Source organism: Desmodus rotundus, chromosome 2, assembly GCF_022682495.2.
Source record: "Desmodus rotundus isolate HL8 chromosome 2, HLdesRot8A.1, whole genome shotgun sequence".
NCBI classification, from domain to species: Eukaryota; Metazoa; Chordata; class Mammalia; order Chiroptera; family Phyllostomidae; genus Desmodus; species Desmodus rotundus.
In genome coordinates, this window is record NC_071388.1 from 105,539,682 (window position 1) to 105,552,455 (window position 12,774).

Sequence of the window (12,774 nt, forward strand, 5' to 3'; positions counted from 1 at the left end):
TAGTACTGTTCTTGTTGTTCGCTTAGTTTGTTTTTGTTTTTGTTTTAGGTTCGGTTGTTGATAGTCGTGAGTTTGTTGTCATTTACTGTTCATATTTTTTATCTTTTTCTTAGAGAAGTCTCTTTAACATTTCATATAATAAGGGCTTGGTGATGATGAACTCCTTTAACTTGACCTTATCTGGGAAGCACTTTATCTGCCCTTCCATTCTAAATGATAGCTTTGCTGGATACAGTAATCTTGGATGTAGGTCCTTGCCTTTCATGACTTGGAATACTTCTTTCCAGCCCCTTCTTGCCTGCTACAGTTCTTTTGAGAAATCAGCTGGTAGTCTTATGAGCACTCCTTTGTAGGTAACTGTGTCCTTTTCTCTTGCTGCTTGTAAGATTCTTTCCTTCTGTTTCATCTTGGGGAATGTAATTATGATGTGCCTTGGTGTGTTCCTCCTTGGGTCCAGCTTCTTTGGGACGCTCTGAGTTTACTGGACTTCCTGGAAGTCTTATTTCCTTTGCCAGATTGGGGAAGTTCTCCTTCATTATTTGTTCAAGTAAGTTTTCAATTTTTTGTTCTTCCTCTTCTCCTTCTGGCACCCCTATAATTCGGATGTTGGAACGTTTAAAGGTTCCTAAGCCTCTCCTCATTTTTCCGAATTCTTGTTTCTTCATTCTTTTCTGGTTGGATGTTTCTTTCTTCCTTCATGTCCACACCATTGATTTGAGTCCCAGTTTCCTTCCCAGCACTATTGGTTCCCTGTACATTTTCCTTTGTTTCTCTTAGCATAGCCTTCATTTTTTCATCTAATTTGTGACCAAATTCACCCAATTCTGTGAGCATCCTGATTACCAGTGTTTTGAACTGTGCATCTGATAGGTTGGCTATCTCTTCGTTGCTTAGTTGTATTTTTTTCTGGAGCTTTGATCTGTTCTTTCATTTGGGCCATTTTTTTTTGTCTTGGCATGTCTGTTACATAAAGGGGTGGGGTCTTAGGTGTTCACCAGGGCAGGGTAATGCTGGTCGCTATGCTGTGACGCTGTACGTGGGGGAGTGGCCGAGAGGGAGCAATGGCGCTTGCTCCACTCTCTGCTGGTTTTCAGTCACTCCCTCTTCTACCCACAATCAAAATGGGCCCCTCTGGTGCTGATTCCCGAGTGGGTGGGCTTGTGCACACTCCAGGCCCCTGTGGGTCTCTCCAACGAACTCTCCTATGAGGCTGGGAGTTTCTCCCACTGCTGCTTCAACCCCCACAGGTGTTTTCAATCAGTGGTTTGAGGCTTCATTTCCCGGAGCTGTAACCTTAGGTTGTGTGGTCTGTCTCACTACCCAGCCGTTCCTCCCGTTTTATCTATGCGTGAATGTAGGGCCACAGGGTCTGCCAGCCACCACCTTGTGGAGTCTGCTAGTTGCAGCCTGGCCTGCCCCGTTCCACAATTTGCCACCTCGCTGGATCCCCCAGCCGCTGCCTTGCTGCGCGTCCTGTCCTCCCCAGGCTGCCTGTCTCCGCCCCTCCTACCAGTCTGGATGAATGTTTCTTCTTTATCTCCTTGGTCGTCGGACTTCCATACAGTTTGGTTTTCTGTCAGTTCTGGTGGTTTTTTGTTTTTAAATTTGTTGTTGTCCTTCTTTCGGTTGTGGGAGGAGGCACAGTGTGTCTACCTACGCCTCCATCCTGGCTGGAAGCTAGAAATTATTTTCTTTAAAAGAACAAATCTTTGTTGTATTTTTTCCATTACCATTTAGCCCCTTTATACCCTCCTCCCCCCAGCAGTCACCATACTGTTGGCCATGTCCATGAGTTCTTTTTCCTTTTTGCTCGATCTGCATACACACTAACCTACCTCCTCTCCTTACCTGTCAATCTGTTCTCTCTCTAGGAGTCTGTCTCTATTTTGCTTGTTAGTTCAGTTTGTTCATTAGATTCCACATATGAGTGAAATCATATGGTATACGTTTTTGTCTGACTGGCTTATTTCACTTAGCATAATGTTCTCCAGGTCAATCCATGCTGTCGCAAAGGTAAAACTTTCTTTTTTTTTACAGCCCAGTAGTTTTCCACTGTGTAAATGACCCATAGTTGTTTTACCCATTCATTTACTGATGGACACTTGGGCTGCTTCCATATTTTGGCAATTGTAAGTAATGCTGCAATGAGCATAGGGGTGCTTATGTTCTTTCAAATTAGTGTTTTGGGTTTCTTCAGATAGATTCCCAGAAGTGGAATCCCTGAGTCATAAGGCAGTTCCATTTTTAATTTTTTGAGGTATCTCCTTACTACTTTCCACAGTGGCTGCAGCAGTGTGCATTTCCACCAATAGTGCAAAAGGGTCCCCCTTTCTCCACATCCTTGCCAACACTTGTTGTTTGCTGATTAATTGATGATAGCCGTTCTGAATAGTGTGAGGTGATATCTCATTGTGGTTTTAGTTTTCATTTCTCTGATGATTAGTCACATCGAGCATTCCTGCATATGTCTGTTGGCCATCGGTATGTTGTCTTTGGAGAAGTGTCTATTCAGGTCCTTTGCCTATTTTTTAATCGGGTTGTTTGTTTTTTTGGTGTTGAGTATTGTAAATATTTTATAAATTTTGGATATTAACTCCTTATCAAATGTACTGGTGAATATGTTCTCCCATTCTGTGGGTTGTTTTATTTTGTTGATGATTTCCTTTGCTGTGTAAAAACTTTTTAGTTTGATATAGTCCCATTTCTTTGCTTTTCCTTTTGTTTCCCTTACCTTGGGGAGATATATATAATAAAAAACTTCTACAAGCAGTGTCCAAGACTTTGCTGCCTATCTTTTCTTCTAGGATTTTTATGGTTTTGGGTCTAACATTTATGTGTTTTATCCATTTTAAATTTATTCTTGTGTGTGGTGTAAGGTGGTCTAGTTTCATTCCTCTGCATGTAACTCTCCAATTTTCCCAACACCATTTATTGAATAAACTATCTTTAGCTCATTGAATGTTCATACTTCTTCTGTTGAATATTAAGTGGCTCTAAAGGTGTGGGTTTATTTCTGGGCTCTCTATTCTGTTCCATTGATCTATGTGTCTGTTTTTATGCCAGTACCATGCTATTTAGATTACTATGGCCTTGTAGTATAGTTTGATAATAGGTAGCATGATTCCTCCCACGTTGTTCTTCTTTCTCAGGATTGCTGTTGCTATACAGGGCCTTTTGTGGTTCCACATAAATTCTTGAATTATTTGTTCTAGTTCTGTAAAGTTTGTCATTGGAATCTTGATAGGAATTGCATTGAATCTATAGATTGCTTTGTGTAGTATGGACATTTTAATGATGTTAATTCTTCCTGTCCATGAACACGGCATGTACTTCTACTTATTTGTGTCTTCTTCAGGATCCTTCTTCATTGTCTTACAATTTTCCTTGTACTGTTCTTTTACATCCTTGGTTAGGTTTATTTCTAGGTATTTTATGCTTTGGAAGCAATTGTGAATGGGATTGTTTTCTTAATTTCCCTTTCTGTTAGTTCATTATTGGCATATAAAGTGCATCTGTTTTCTGGATATTAATTTTGTATCCTGCTATTTTGCTGAATTCATTTATCAGTTCCAGAAGTTTCTTGGTAGAATATTTGGGGTTCTCTAGGTACAATATTGTGTCATCTGCAAATAAAGACAGTTTTACTTCTTCTTCTTCTTGTTTGATTGCTGTGGCTGGGACTTCTAGTACTATGTTGAATGAGAGAGGTGAAAGTAGACATCCCTGTGCTGTTCCTGATCTTAAGGGAAATGCTTATAGTTTTGCCTGTTGAGTATAATGCTGGCAGTGAGTTTGTCACATATGACCTTTATTAAGTTTAGGTATGTCCCTTCTATTCCCCCTTTTCTGAGAGTTTATATCATAAATGGATGCTGGATTTTATTAAATCCTTTTTCTGTATCTATAGATATGATCATGTGGTTTTTATCCTTCGTTTTGTTTATGTGCTAAATCACATTTATTAACTTGCAAATGTTGTACCAACCTTATATTCCCAGAATAAATTCCACTTTATCATGGTGTATGATCTTTTCAATGTATTGCTGTATTCTGTTTGCTGATTTTGATGAGGATTTAATGTCTGTGTTCATCAGGGATATTGGTCTATAGTTTTCTTTCTATGTAGTGTCTTTATGTGGTTTTGGAATTGGGACAATACTGGCCTCATAAAATGAGTTTGGGAGACTTCCTTCTCTTGAAATCTTTGAAATCTTGAGTAGAAGAGGTATTCTCAGAATGTTTGAGTAGGAGAGGTGTTAGTTCTCAGAATGTTTGGTAAAATTCACCTGTGAATCCATCTAGTCCAAGGCTTTTATTTGTTGGGAGTTTTTTTTATTACTGTTTCAGTTTTACTAGGTATAATCTGTCAATTCATATTCTCTGATTCTTACTGATATAGTTTTAAAAGATTGTATATTTCTAGGAATTCATCCATTTCATCCAGTTTGTTGATATATAGTTGTTCATAATACTTTTTAATAATCCTTTGTGTTTATTTGGTGTCAGTTGTTATTTCTCCTCTTTCATTTCTGATGTTATTTATTTGGGTTTATTTATTTGTGGACATTGTTATTTAACTGTAAGGTAATTTTCATGTGTCATAAGATATTGTTATTATTTTGATTTTTCAACCATTTTAAAATGTAAAAACCATTTTTAGCTCATGGGCTGTACTAAAGGTTATTGGCCAGGCTTGCCTGACATGCTGTAGTTTGCTGACCCTTGCTTACAACAGTCCTGTGAGACTCTGCTGGCAGCTTTATGTTTTTTCCCCTTTCTTTTAACATTATTTTATGTTATACTTATTTTGCTACTTAATTATGTTTGCTTTCACTGTTAATATGTGTAACCATTAAACTAATAATTTTCAATTAATTTTAATCTAAAAATTTTAAATTACATTTTAAGCTATAGTCTGTAGGATGTCTATACTGCTTTCCTCTTTAATGCATTGGACAGTTATGAAAATTATATGCTGAATAAATATTTGGAAAGGGATAGTGCCTGCCATCTAATATTGAAGGTTAATGTATAGATTGTTTTATTTCATTTATTTATTCATTTGTTAACATTTCAGAATAATTTTCCTGTATTAATGAATTTGTTTATTTATCTTTAGAGAGAGAAGAATGGGGGAGAGTGGGAAAGAAACATCCATTGGTTTTCTCTAGTACATGTCCTATCCTGGGACCAAACCTGCAACCCAGGCATGTGCCCTGATCTGGGAACGAACCGGCAACCTTTCACCTGCAGAATGAGACCCAGCCACCTGAGCCACACCAGTCAGGGCTTTTTTCTTTTAATAATAAGGAATGTTCAGCAACTAACCAGGCTGCCTTAGACACCAGTACTTATCTATTGCTACAAATTTTCACACACACCTTAGATGACCAAGGGCAGAGAATTCTTAGAGAAGATGAAATATTCAAGAACCTCCAATATAAACTTTCAGATTCTTTGAACATATGACTATAAAGGGCTTATTTTTTTTTAATTAATTTATTTTTTAGAGAGAGGGGGAGGGAGAAAGAGGGAGAGAAATATGGATGTGTGAGAGAAATATCTATCAGTTTGCCTCTTGCATACCCCTAACCAGAACCTGCCCTGCAACCCAGGCATGCGCCCTGGGTTGACTGCGAATCAAACCGGCGACTTCTTGGTTCTCTTCCTGGTGCTCAATCCACTGAGCCACACCAGCCAGGCTATTTTTAATTTTTTTTTAAAAATTTAATATGTTTTATTTTTGGAACAGTTTTAGATTTACAGTAAAATTGCAAAGAAAGGATAAAGTTTCCATATTCTCACTCACATGTTTAACTTAAAATTTTAAAATTGTAAAGAACTTTATTTTCAAATGACAGATAAAACATTTTTTTCCTCTCGTTTTTGTGCATAATTCTTATCTCTCTTTAAAAGTGTTATTTCACAAAAGTAAATTATTACAATGGCACAATGAAATAAGATTGAGAAATGTATATACATATACATTTTCTACGAAATTACAGTCATGCCACTTAACAATGACTAATTGGTTGCGCTACGACATTAAGACCTTACACTGGCTGTGTGTCTATGACATCACAAGGTGATAGGAACTTTCAACTCCGGTATGATCTTATGGGACCGCCGTTGAATGTATGTGTGGTCTGATGCTGACTGAAAAAAAGGTTGTTATGCCTCACATGATTCTGTATGTTTAATAGAAACCAATGACTAAATCAAATCTTAAGTTGGTCATTTCAGCTGATTTGCTTAACAGAAATTGAAGTTAAGCTATGGCTGGTGTGGCTCATGGATTGAGCGCCAGCCTGTGAACCAAAAGGTTGCCGGTTCAATTCCCAGTCAGGGCACATGCCTGGGTTGCATGCGGGCCAGGTCCCCTGTTGGGGGCATGCAGGAGGCAATCCCATCCATGTTTCTCTGACACATTGATGTTTCTCTCCCTCTCTTGTCTTCCTCCCTTCCCCTTTCTCTAAAAATACATAAATAAAATCTTTAAAAAAAGAAATTGAACTTTGAGTGAAACTGAATTATATAATGTTTGAAAGTATAAACAAAGAGAGTTTTTGACAGAGTAAAGATTGTGGAGTTTCTTTCTGGGGTCAACAGTTTGAGTGTCTGTACTGCTGTGGGGAGCTCAGAGTAGTGAGAGAAGTGAACACTGATAGAGATATGCCTGAGATTGAGTGGGTGGGGGACAGGGTTCCAGGACGGCCCACCTCATAGGATGGTAATGTCTAAACTTTTTTCCCCTCCTTATTAGTTTTAAAAATTAATTAAAAATGCATGGTTATTGCAAATATTGAAAGAATCCAGAAGTATACATAGCAAATAGTATAAGTCCTTATTTCTACACTCTGCATGCTAGTCTCCGTTCTTCAAAGTTACAGTTATTAGATGGGTAAATATATTTGCAGAATTTTTTCCTATGCATATACCATCAAGGTTTTTCTTCTCCCACCCCACAAAAATGGGCTCACATTATGTTTAATTTTGATTGCCAAGGATGCTTTGCTGTTTGGTTAGTTATATTTTATTGAATATAAATCTGAACTTTTTAAGGTTCAACACCTAAAATTTTATGCATCTCTTTAAAAAAAAACGCATGCTAAATAGTTCTAATTAGTATTATTAAATTGAATAATACAAATGCTTTGAGTATATCAGCCTAATGTGTTCTCTCATTACTTTAAAAAATAATCATTTTATCTATCATATTGTATGATTATGAAGATATTTTCATCCTAAGATAATTATTACTTCATATGAAGTATTTTTAAGCATTCATCTCTATATTTTTTTACTTAATAATTTTTCAGAAGTAAAGTATACCTTTAAACATGTAAAATAACTTATTTTACATGTAATTTTTCTAGGGCTGCTTTGGAAGAAGTAGAAGGAGATGTGGCAGAATTAGAACTAAAACTTGATAAGGTAAATATTACTTTTTTTACTTTTTAAAACATTAATTCTTGTTTTCCATAAATAATAAGTTGTGACTGTAACACTAGGTGGTTCACATTATTTCTTTTATCTCTGTGAGGATAAGTGCTATTATTATCCCAATTGTACACACGAGGTAATTGAAGCTAGAAACAATAAGCAGCTTATTGAAAACCTAATCTAATGCCAGAGCAAGATTTTGAATGGTGTCTGACATTAAAGCTCACTACATACGAGGTCTGCACAGAAAAATCCCAGCCATTGTTAATATAATGAGAACAGTTTGTACAACATTGATGTAACCTGGCAGCCAGGGAGAGTGTACTGAAATGCTCAGTGTGAACAATGACGAGTTCATTGTACTAGTCAGTGGAGTCAGTAGGCGCCTTTGAGTGAGCATGTGTACTGTGTGGTCATTGCATTCGAAATGACTGAGCAAGTAGAGCAATGAAATCTGCATGAAATTTTGTCTTAAACTTTAACATTCCTCTGTGGAAACTATTTGGATGATATAGAAGGTCGCTGCTATGGGCAACTGGTGATTGGCAGCTTTCTCATGATAACACCCCTGCTCATGTACCACATCTCGTGCTGAGTTTTGTGGTGAAACGTCAAATCACCCAGGTGACTCAGCACCACTACAGCCCAGATTTGGTGCCCTGTAACTTCTGGCTTTTCCCCAAACTAAAAATACCTTTGAAAGGGAGAGATGTCGGACTGTCATTGAGATTCAGGAAAGTACAACAGGGCGGCTGATGGTAATTGGGAGAACTGTGTGAGGTTCCAAGATGCTCCCTTTGAACGGGACTGAGGCATCATTGTCCTGTGTACAATGTGTCTTGTATCTTCTTCAACAAATGCCTCTACTTTTCCATGCCACGTGGCTGGATACTTTCTGGACAGACCTCGTATTCTTTATATTGTTGGAAGTTTGTTTCCTTTTTTTCTCCATCAAAAAGATTGTAACTATATTTTTTGATGCGTAAAGGATTTCATACATAACCTACCATTCCTGTTTATAAATTTGGGTGTGGCCATGCTCATGTTCAAATATAAAATGCAGTTTGACTCATGGACATGGCTAACAGTGTGGTGATTGCAGGGAGGGGACTAAATGGTAATGGAAAAAAATATAGTTAAAAAATAAAACTCCAGAAAATTTTTAAAAAACAAATATAAAATAAAATTTAAAAAACTCATTTTTAAAAGCAGTTTCCAGAAATGCTTAATATATACTTAATATTAAGTGATCATATTCTCTGTAAGGGTAAATGTACATTGATTACTATCTTCTATATTAACTATTGATAATATGTGGGGAGTTTTTTTGCTTCTACACAAGAATCATTGTCTGCTGTATAACAGGCAGAAATATGAGAATGACTAATACATGACTTCTCATCTTAAGTAACCATTATTCAGTGAAATATCTCAAAATTTCTGGAGGTAAATGATGAACAGGTACATAATTTGAAATTTCTCTTTTGAAAATAGTTTTGTACTTATTAATTATTATTGTAAATGCTGATACTGTGTAAAGCAGTGCTTCTGAAACCTTACTGTACATAGATTCCTATCACCTGGGGATCTTGTGAAAATACAGGTCCTGATTCAGTACGTCTGGGGTATCTAAGAGTCTGTATTTTTAACCAGACCCAAGGTGGTACCTGTGCTGTTGCTCCAGGGCTGCACTTTGAGTAGCAAAGGTATAAAAATACGTTAATTAGTCTGAAGGTTTTCAAATGTTTTGAAATTTGAAATACATATGTATCTAATGTAAATAGGATAGAAAGTATATAAAGCAATATTATTATTTGTATATGTCAAACAAAAATTTTAGAAAATGTTTAGTAAGTTATTTTTCTGTGTAGCGCTCTATGGTTTTCAAAGCACTTTGTCGTACAGTATGTTTTTGGATTTTTACAATAATCCTTGGAGGTAGGTGGAACAGATAACATTATTTCCATTTTAGAGATGAGGATACCAAACAAAGCCCAGAAAGTGAAGGGGACTTACTTCATATCACAGTTAGAAAAGGCAGAACCAGGGTTAGAACCATATGTTTTTATTCTTAGTTCAGTGCTCTTGTGCACCACTGTACTTCTGGATCCATGTTGGGGGAGCACATGCCACTCGGAATTTTCTGAGGAACACTAGCAAGCTTCCAGGCAAGTGTTTTTAAAATTTAATGTCAAAATTTTTGGTATGAATATTATTTTCAAAAAATTTATTTTTTATTTAAAATTAAATATGTGAGGTTATTACTGTCATTATTTTACCCTGAGGTATTATATTTATTTTTAAACACTCTTTGAAACATAGTTCTTAAACCCTTAAGGTAGATGACAAAAGATGTAGTTTTGATTTTCTAGTAGATTTATGAGAGAGTATGTAGAAGACCAAGGCTTTTTACAGAGTCTCAGAGTATAACAGGGCATCTGTTCTCTTGGGATGGACCTGCATCTAGAGCATACGAAATTTTTTTTTTTTTGGAGCAGGGAACCTCATAGTTTAAAGTATCTAAACAATCCACTGATAGCATTTTTAGTAATGATTTTGCTTTTATGAGCAGCTTTTTTTTTCTTTATATCATTTAGTTGGGGTTGGGGGACTGGTAGAATTCTAAAACCAGAAGATTGAAATCCAAAACAAGTTATTAAAGTATTGACATTCAGTACTAAGAACTGTAAGCCCTTTCTAAAGTCTATATTATGCAAAGGGCTACTAAGGGGCACCATGGAAACTTTTTTAAAAAAAATACTGTCTTCTACCCAAAAAGGAGTTCCATAGTTATTTTTATATTTTTCTAGTTTAAGATCTTAATCCCTTATTAAATATACCTCTCCCAAATTCTTAAGCTATTGTCCATCATTTTTACTTTAGAATTGAGGAGTAAGCCATAGAGAAGAAAGACTGAGAGTGCTAGAAATGGTTGTTATTGAAGGTGGTGGCGTTGAAGGGCTGGTAGAGGGGAGGGGTTGCCCAAGACTAGTTTACTCATTTCGTAAGTTGGTGCAGGGCAAGTTTCACCTGTAATATCATTGTAAATCATTCCAGCAGCAGGTTAAACTAGCTTAATGACTTAGCTTATATTTATTTTGCTTATAATGTATGCCACCAATAGTTTACACTCTTCCTGGTGAATAGTGCTTCATGAGTGGCACTGCTCTACTGAGTCCAATTATTTCTCCATTCTGGCAGTATTTGGGCATTGGCGTCATAGAGCATCATACTTGCAATCTAGGTATAATTTCAGTATCTGGGGTATCTTCTCACTGGCATGCTTGTTCCCTGTTTGTTAAGCACATACCCTTTAAGTCACAGTTCAATTACTACCAAACTTAGGTCCTTTTTCTAGTATCGCATGGCTTTTTGCACATACTTCCATTTAAATTATTGTAATATTTTTAGCATAGTTGAATAGTTAAGAGCACAAAGCCAGGAGCAAGGCTGCCTACATTTGAATTTGGCTGTACCACTTACCAAGCTGTGTGGTCTTGGGCAAGTTCTTCAACTTTCCTGTGCCTCAGTTTCTTTATCTCCAAAACAAGGAAAATAAATAAGAGTATTTGTCTTTAGCGTTATTATGAGAATAAGATATGCTCATACATGTTAAGTGGTTAGCACAGTTCTTGGCACAGAGTAAGTTCTAAATAAATGTTAATGATGATGGTGTTCAACAGACTGTTATTTATTAGCACCTTGAAGACAAGCTGTCTTTAAAGGGGGAGGAAATAAACCCTCTTATTGCTTGTGAACTTAGGATACCAAGTTCTGTGTTTTAAGTATAGTATCTCCAACCTTCACAACAATGTTGCAAAGTTTATGTTGTACCAAATTTACACCTGAAAAGAAAATGAAACTTAGAAATGTTACACTCAAGGATAGTCTGCAAATAAGTTATTTGTATTCCCATTACCTGGCAAAGTGCCTATAACATAGTTTTCGCTTTAATTAAAAAACTGTTGAATGAATTGGGGCTACTACCTTGAAAATTTGGCTTATTTGACATATACTCTTAATCGGTTAAAAATCTTCCCTCTTTGTAGGCTTATATTATCTCAGTCATAACTGTAATCTAATAAGGATTTTGCTAGCTGGCAAAGTATCTCCAAATCAGTGTTTCCTCCCCACTAATTGCAGTGTATATGTTGCACCTACACAATAATTTCATTTTCTGTCCAACTACTGTAAAGTGACCTCTATTCTAATACTTACGCCTATTTTCATAGCCAGTTTTTCTATGCATCACCACTCAAAATTCTAATCTTTCAGATATGGAATGCTGATATCTTACTTTCTGACTTGAGTCTCCAATCCTTGTAGTTCCAATCTTTACGTCTATTGCTTCTGTTCTTCAAGCTTACCGAGACCTTTTGTCTTTCAATCTTCTGATATTTCAGGCTCCTTTTAGATTCACTTCCCTCTCAGTGTATTTTGTCGTTGGTAATTATTTTTTATTGAGATAAACTTTACTTAATGTAAAATTCACCATTTTAAATCACACAGCTTAATCATTTTTAATATATTCACAGTATTTGTGCAGTTAGAATCACTATCTAATTCTAGAACATTTTCATCATCCCAAAGGGAAACTCTGTACCTATTAGCAGTCAGTCACTTCCAATTTCCCTCTCCCTACATCTTCTGGCAGTCACTACTGTGCCTTCTGTCCCTATAGATTTCCCTATTCTGGACGTTTCATATAAAGAGAATCATAGAATATTTGGCCTCATAACTGACTTCTGTTATGTAGCATAATGTTTTTACAGTTTGTCCATGTTGTGATGTGTTCCAACATTTCTTTTTTATGGCTGAGTGACATGCCATTGTATCCATTGTATGAGTATACCACATTTTGTTTGTCCATCATTGATTGATGGAAATTAGGTTTGTTTCTACTTTCTGGTTATTATGAATAATACTGTTAGGAAACCTTGCAGGCTAACTCTTAATTTTATTACAACATTATTTTTCTTCTGGAGACCTTCATTTCCTTTACTGAACACCTACTCTATAGAATTCCCACGATATTAGTCCAACCATCTATATTCCAGGGGTGTCCAATCTTTTGGCGTCTCTGGGCCACACTGGAAGAAGAAGAGTTGTCTTGGGCCACACATTAAATACACAAACACTAATGAAAACTAATGAGCAAAATAAAAGGTTTTAAGTAAATTTATGATTTTGTGTGGGGCCACATTCATAGCCATCCTGGGCCGCATGTGGCCCGAGGGCTGTGGGTTGGACCCCCATGTTACAACCCCAGATCTGGGCTGTAAAAAGCCCTACAGGAGAAGTTATACAACTATTTGCTGAAACCAATTAGCC

At 36.5% G+C, this 12,774-nt stretch overlaps 1 protein-coding gene across 5 annotated transcripts in view; it reads left to right on the forward strand.

Annotated features, from left to right (window-relative positions):
* The window catches only part of ACAP2 (ArfGAP with coiled-coil, ankyrin repeat and PH domains 2), a 139,601-nt gene that overhangs the window by 23,074 nt on the left and 103,753 nt on the right, over nt 1–12,774 (forward strand). For 4 of the 5 annotated variants that reach the window (XM_053918505.1, XM_053918507.1, XM_053918506.1 and 1 more), the window contains exon 2: nt 7,377–7,434. In XM_053918505.1, the coding sequence (XP_053774480.1) occupies nt 7,377–7,434 (58 nt within the window). Of the gene's footprint in view, nt 1–7,376; nt 7,435–9,518; nt 9,612–12,774 lie in introns of those variants that run through there. The other variant, XM_053918508.1, reaches the window with a different exon arrangement.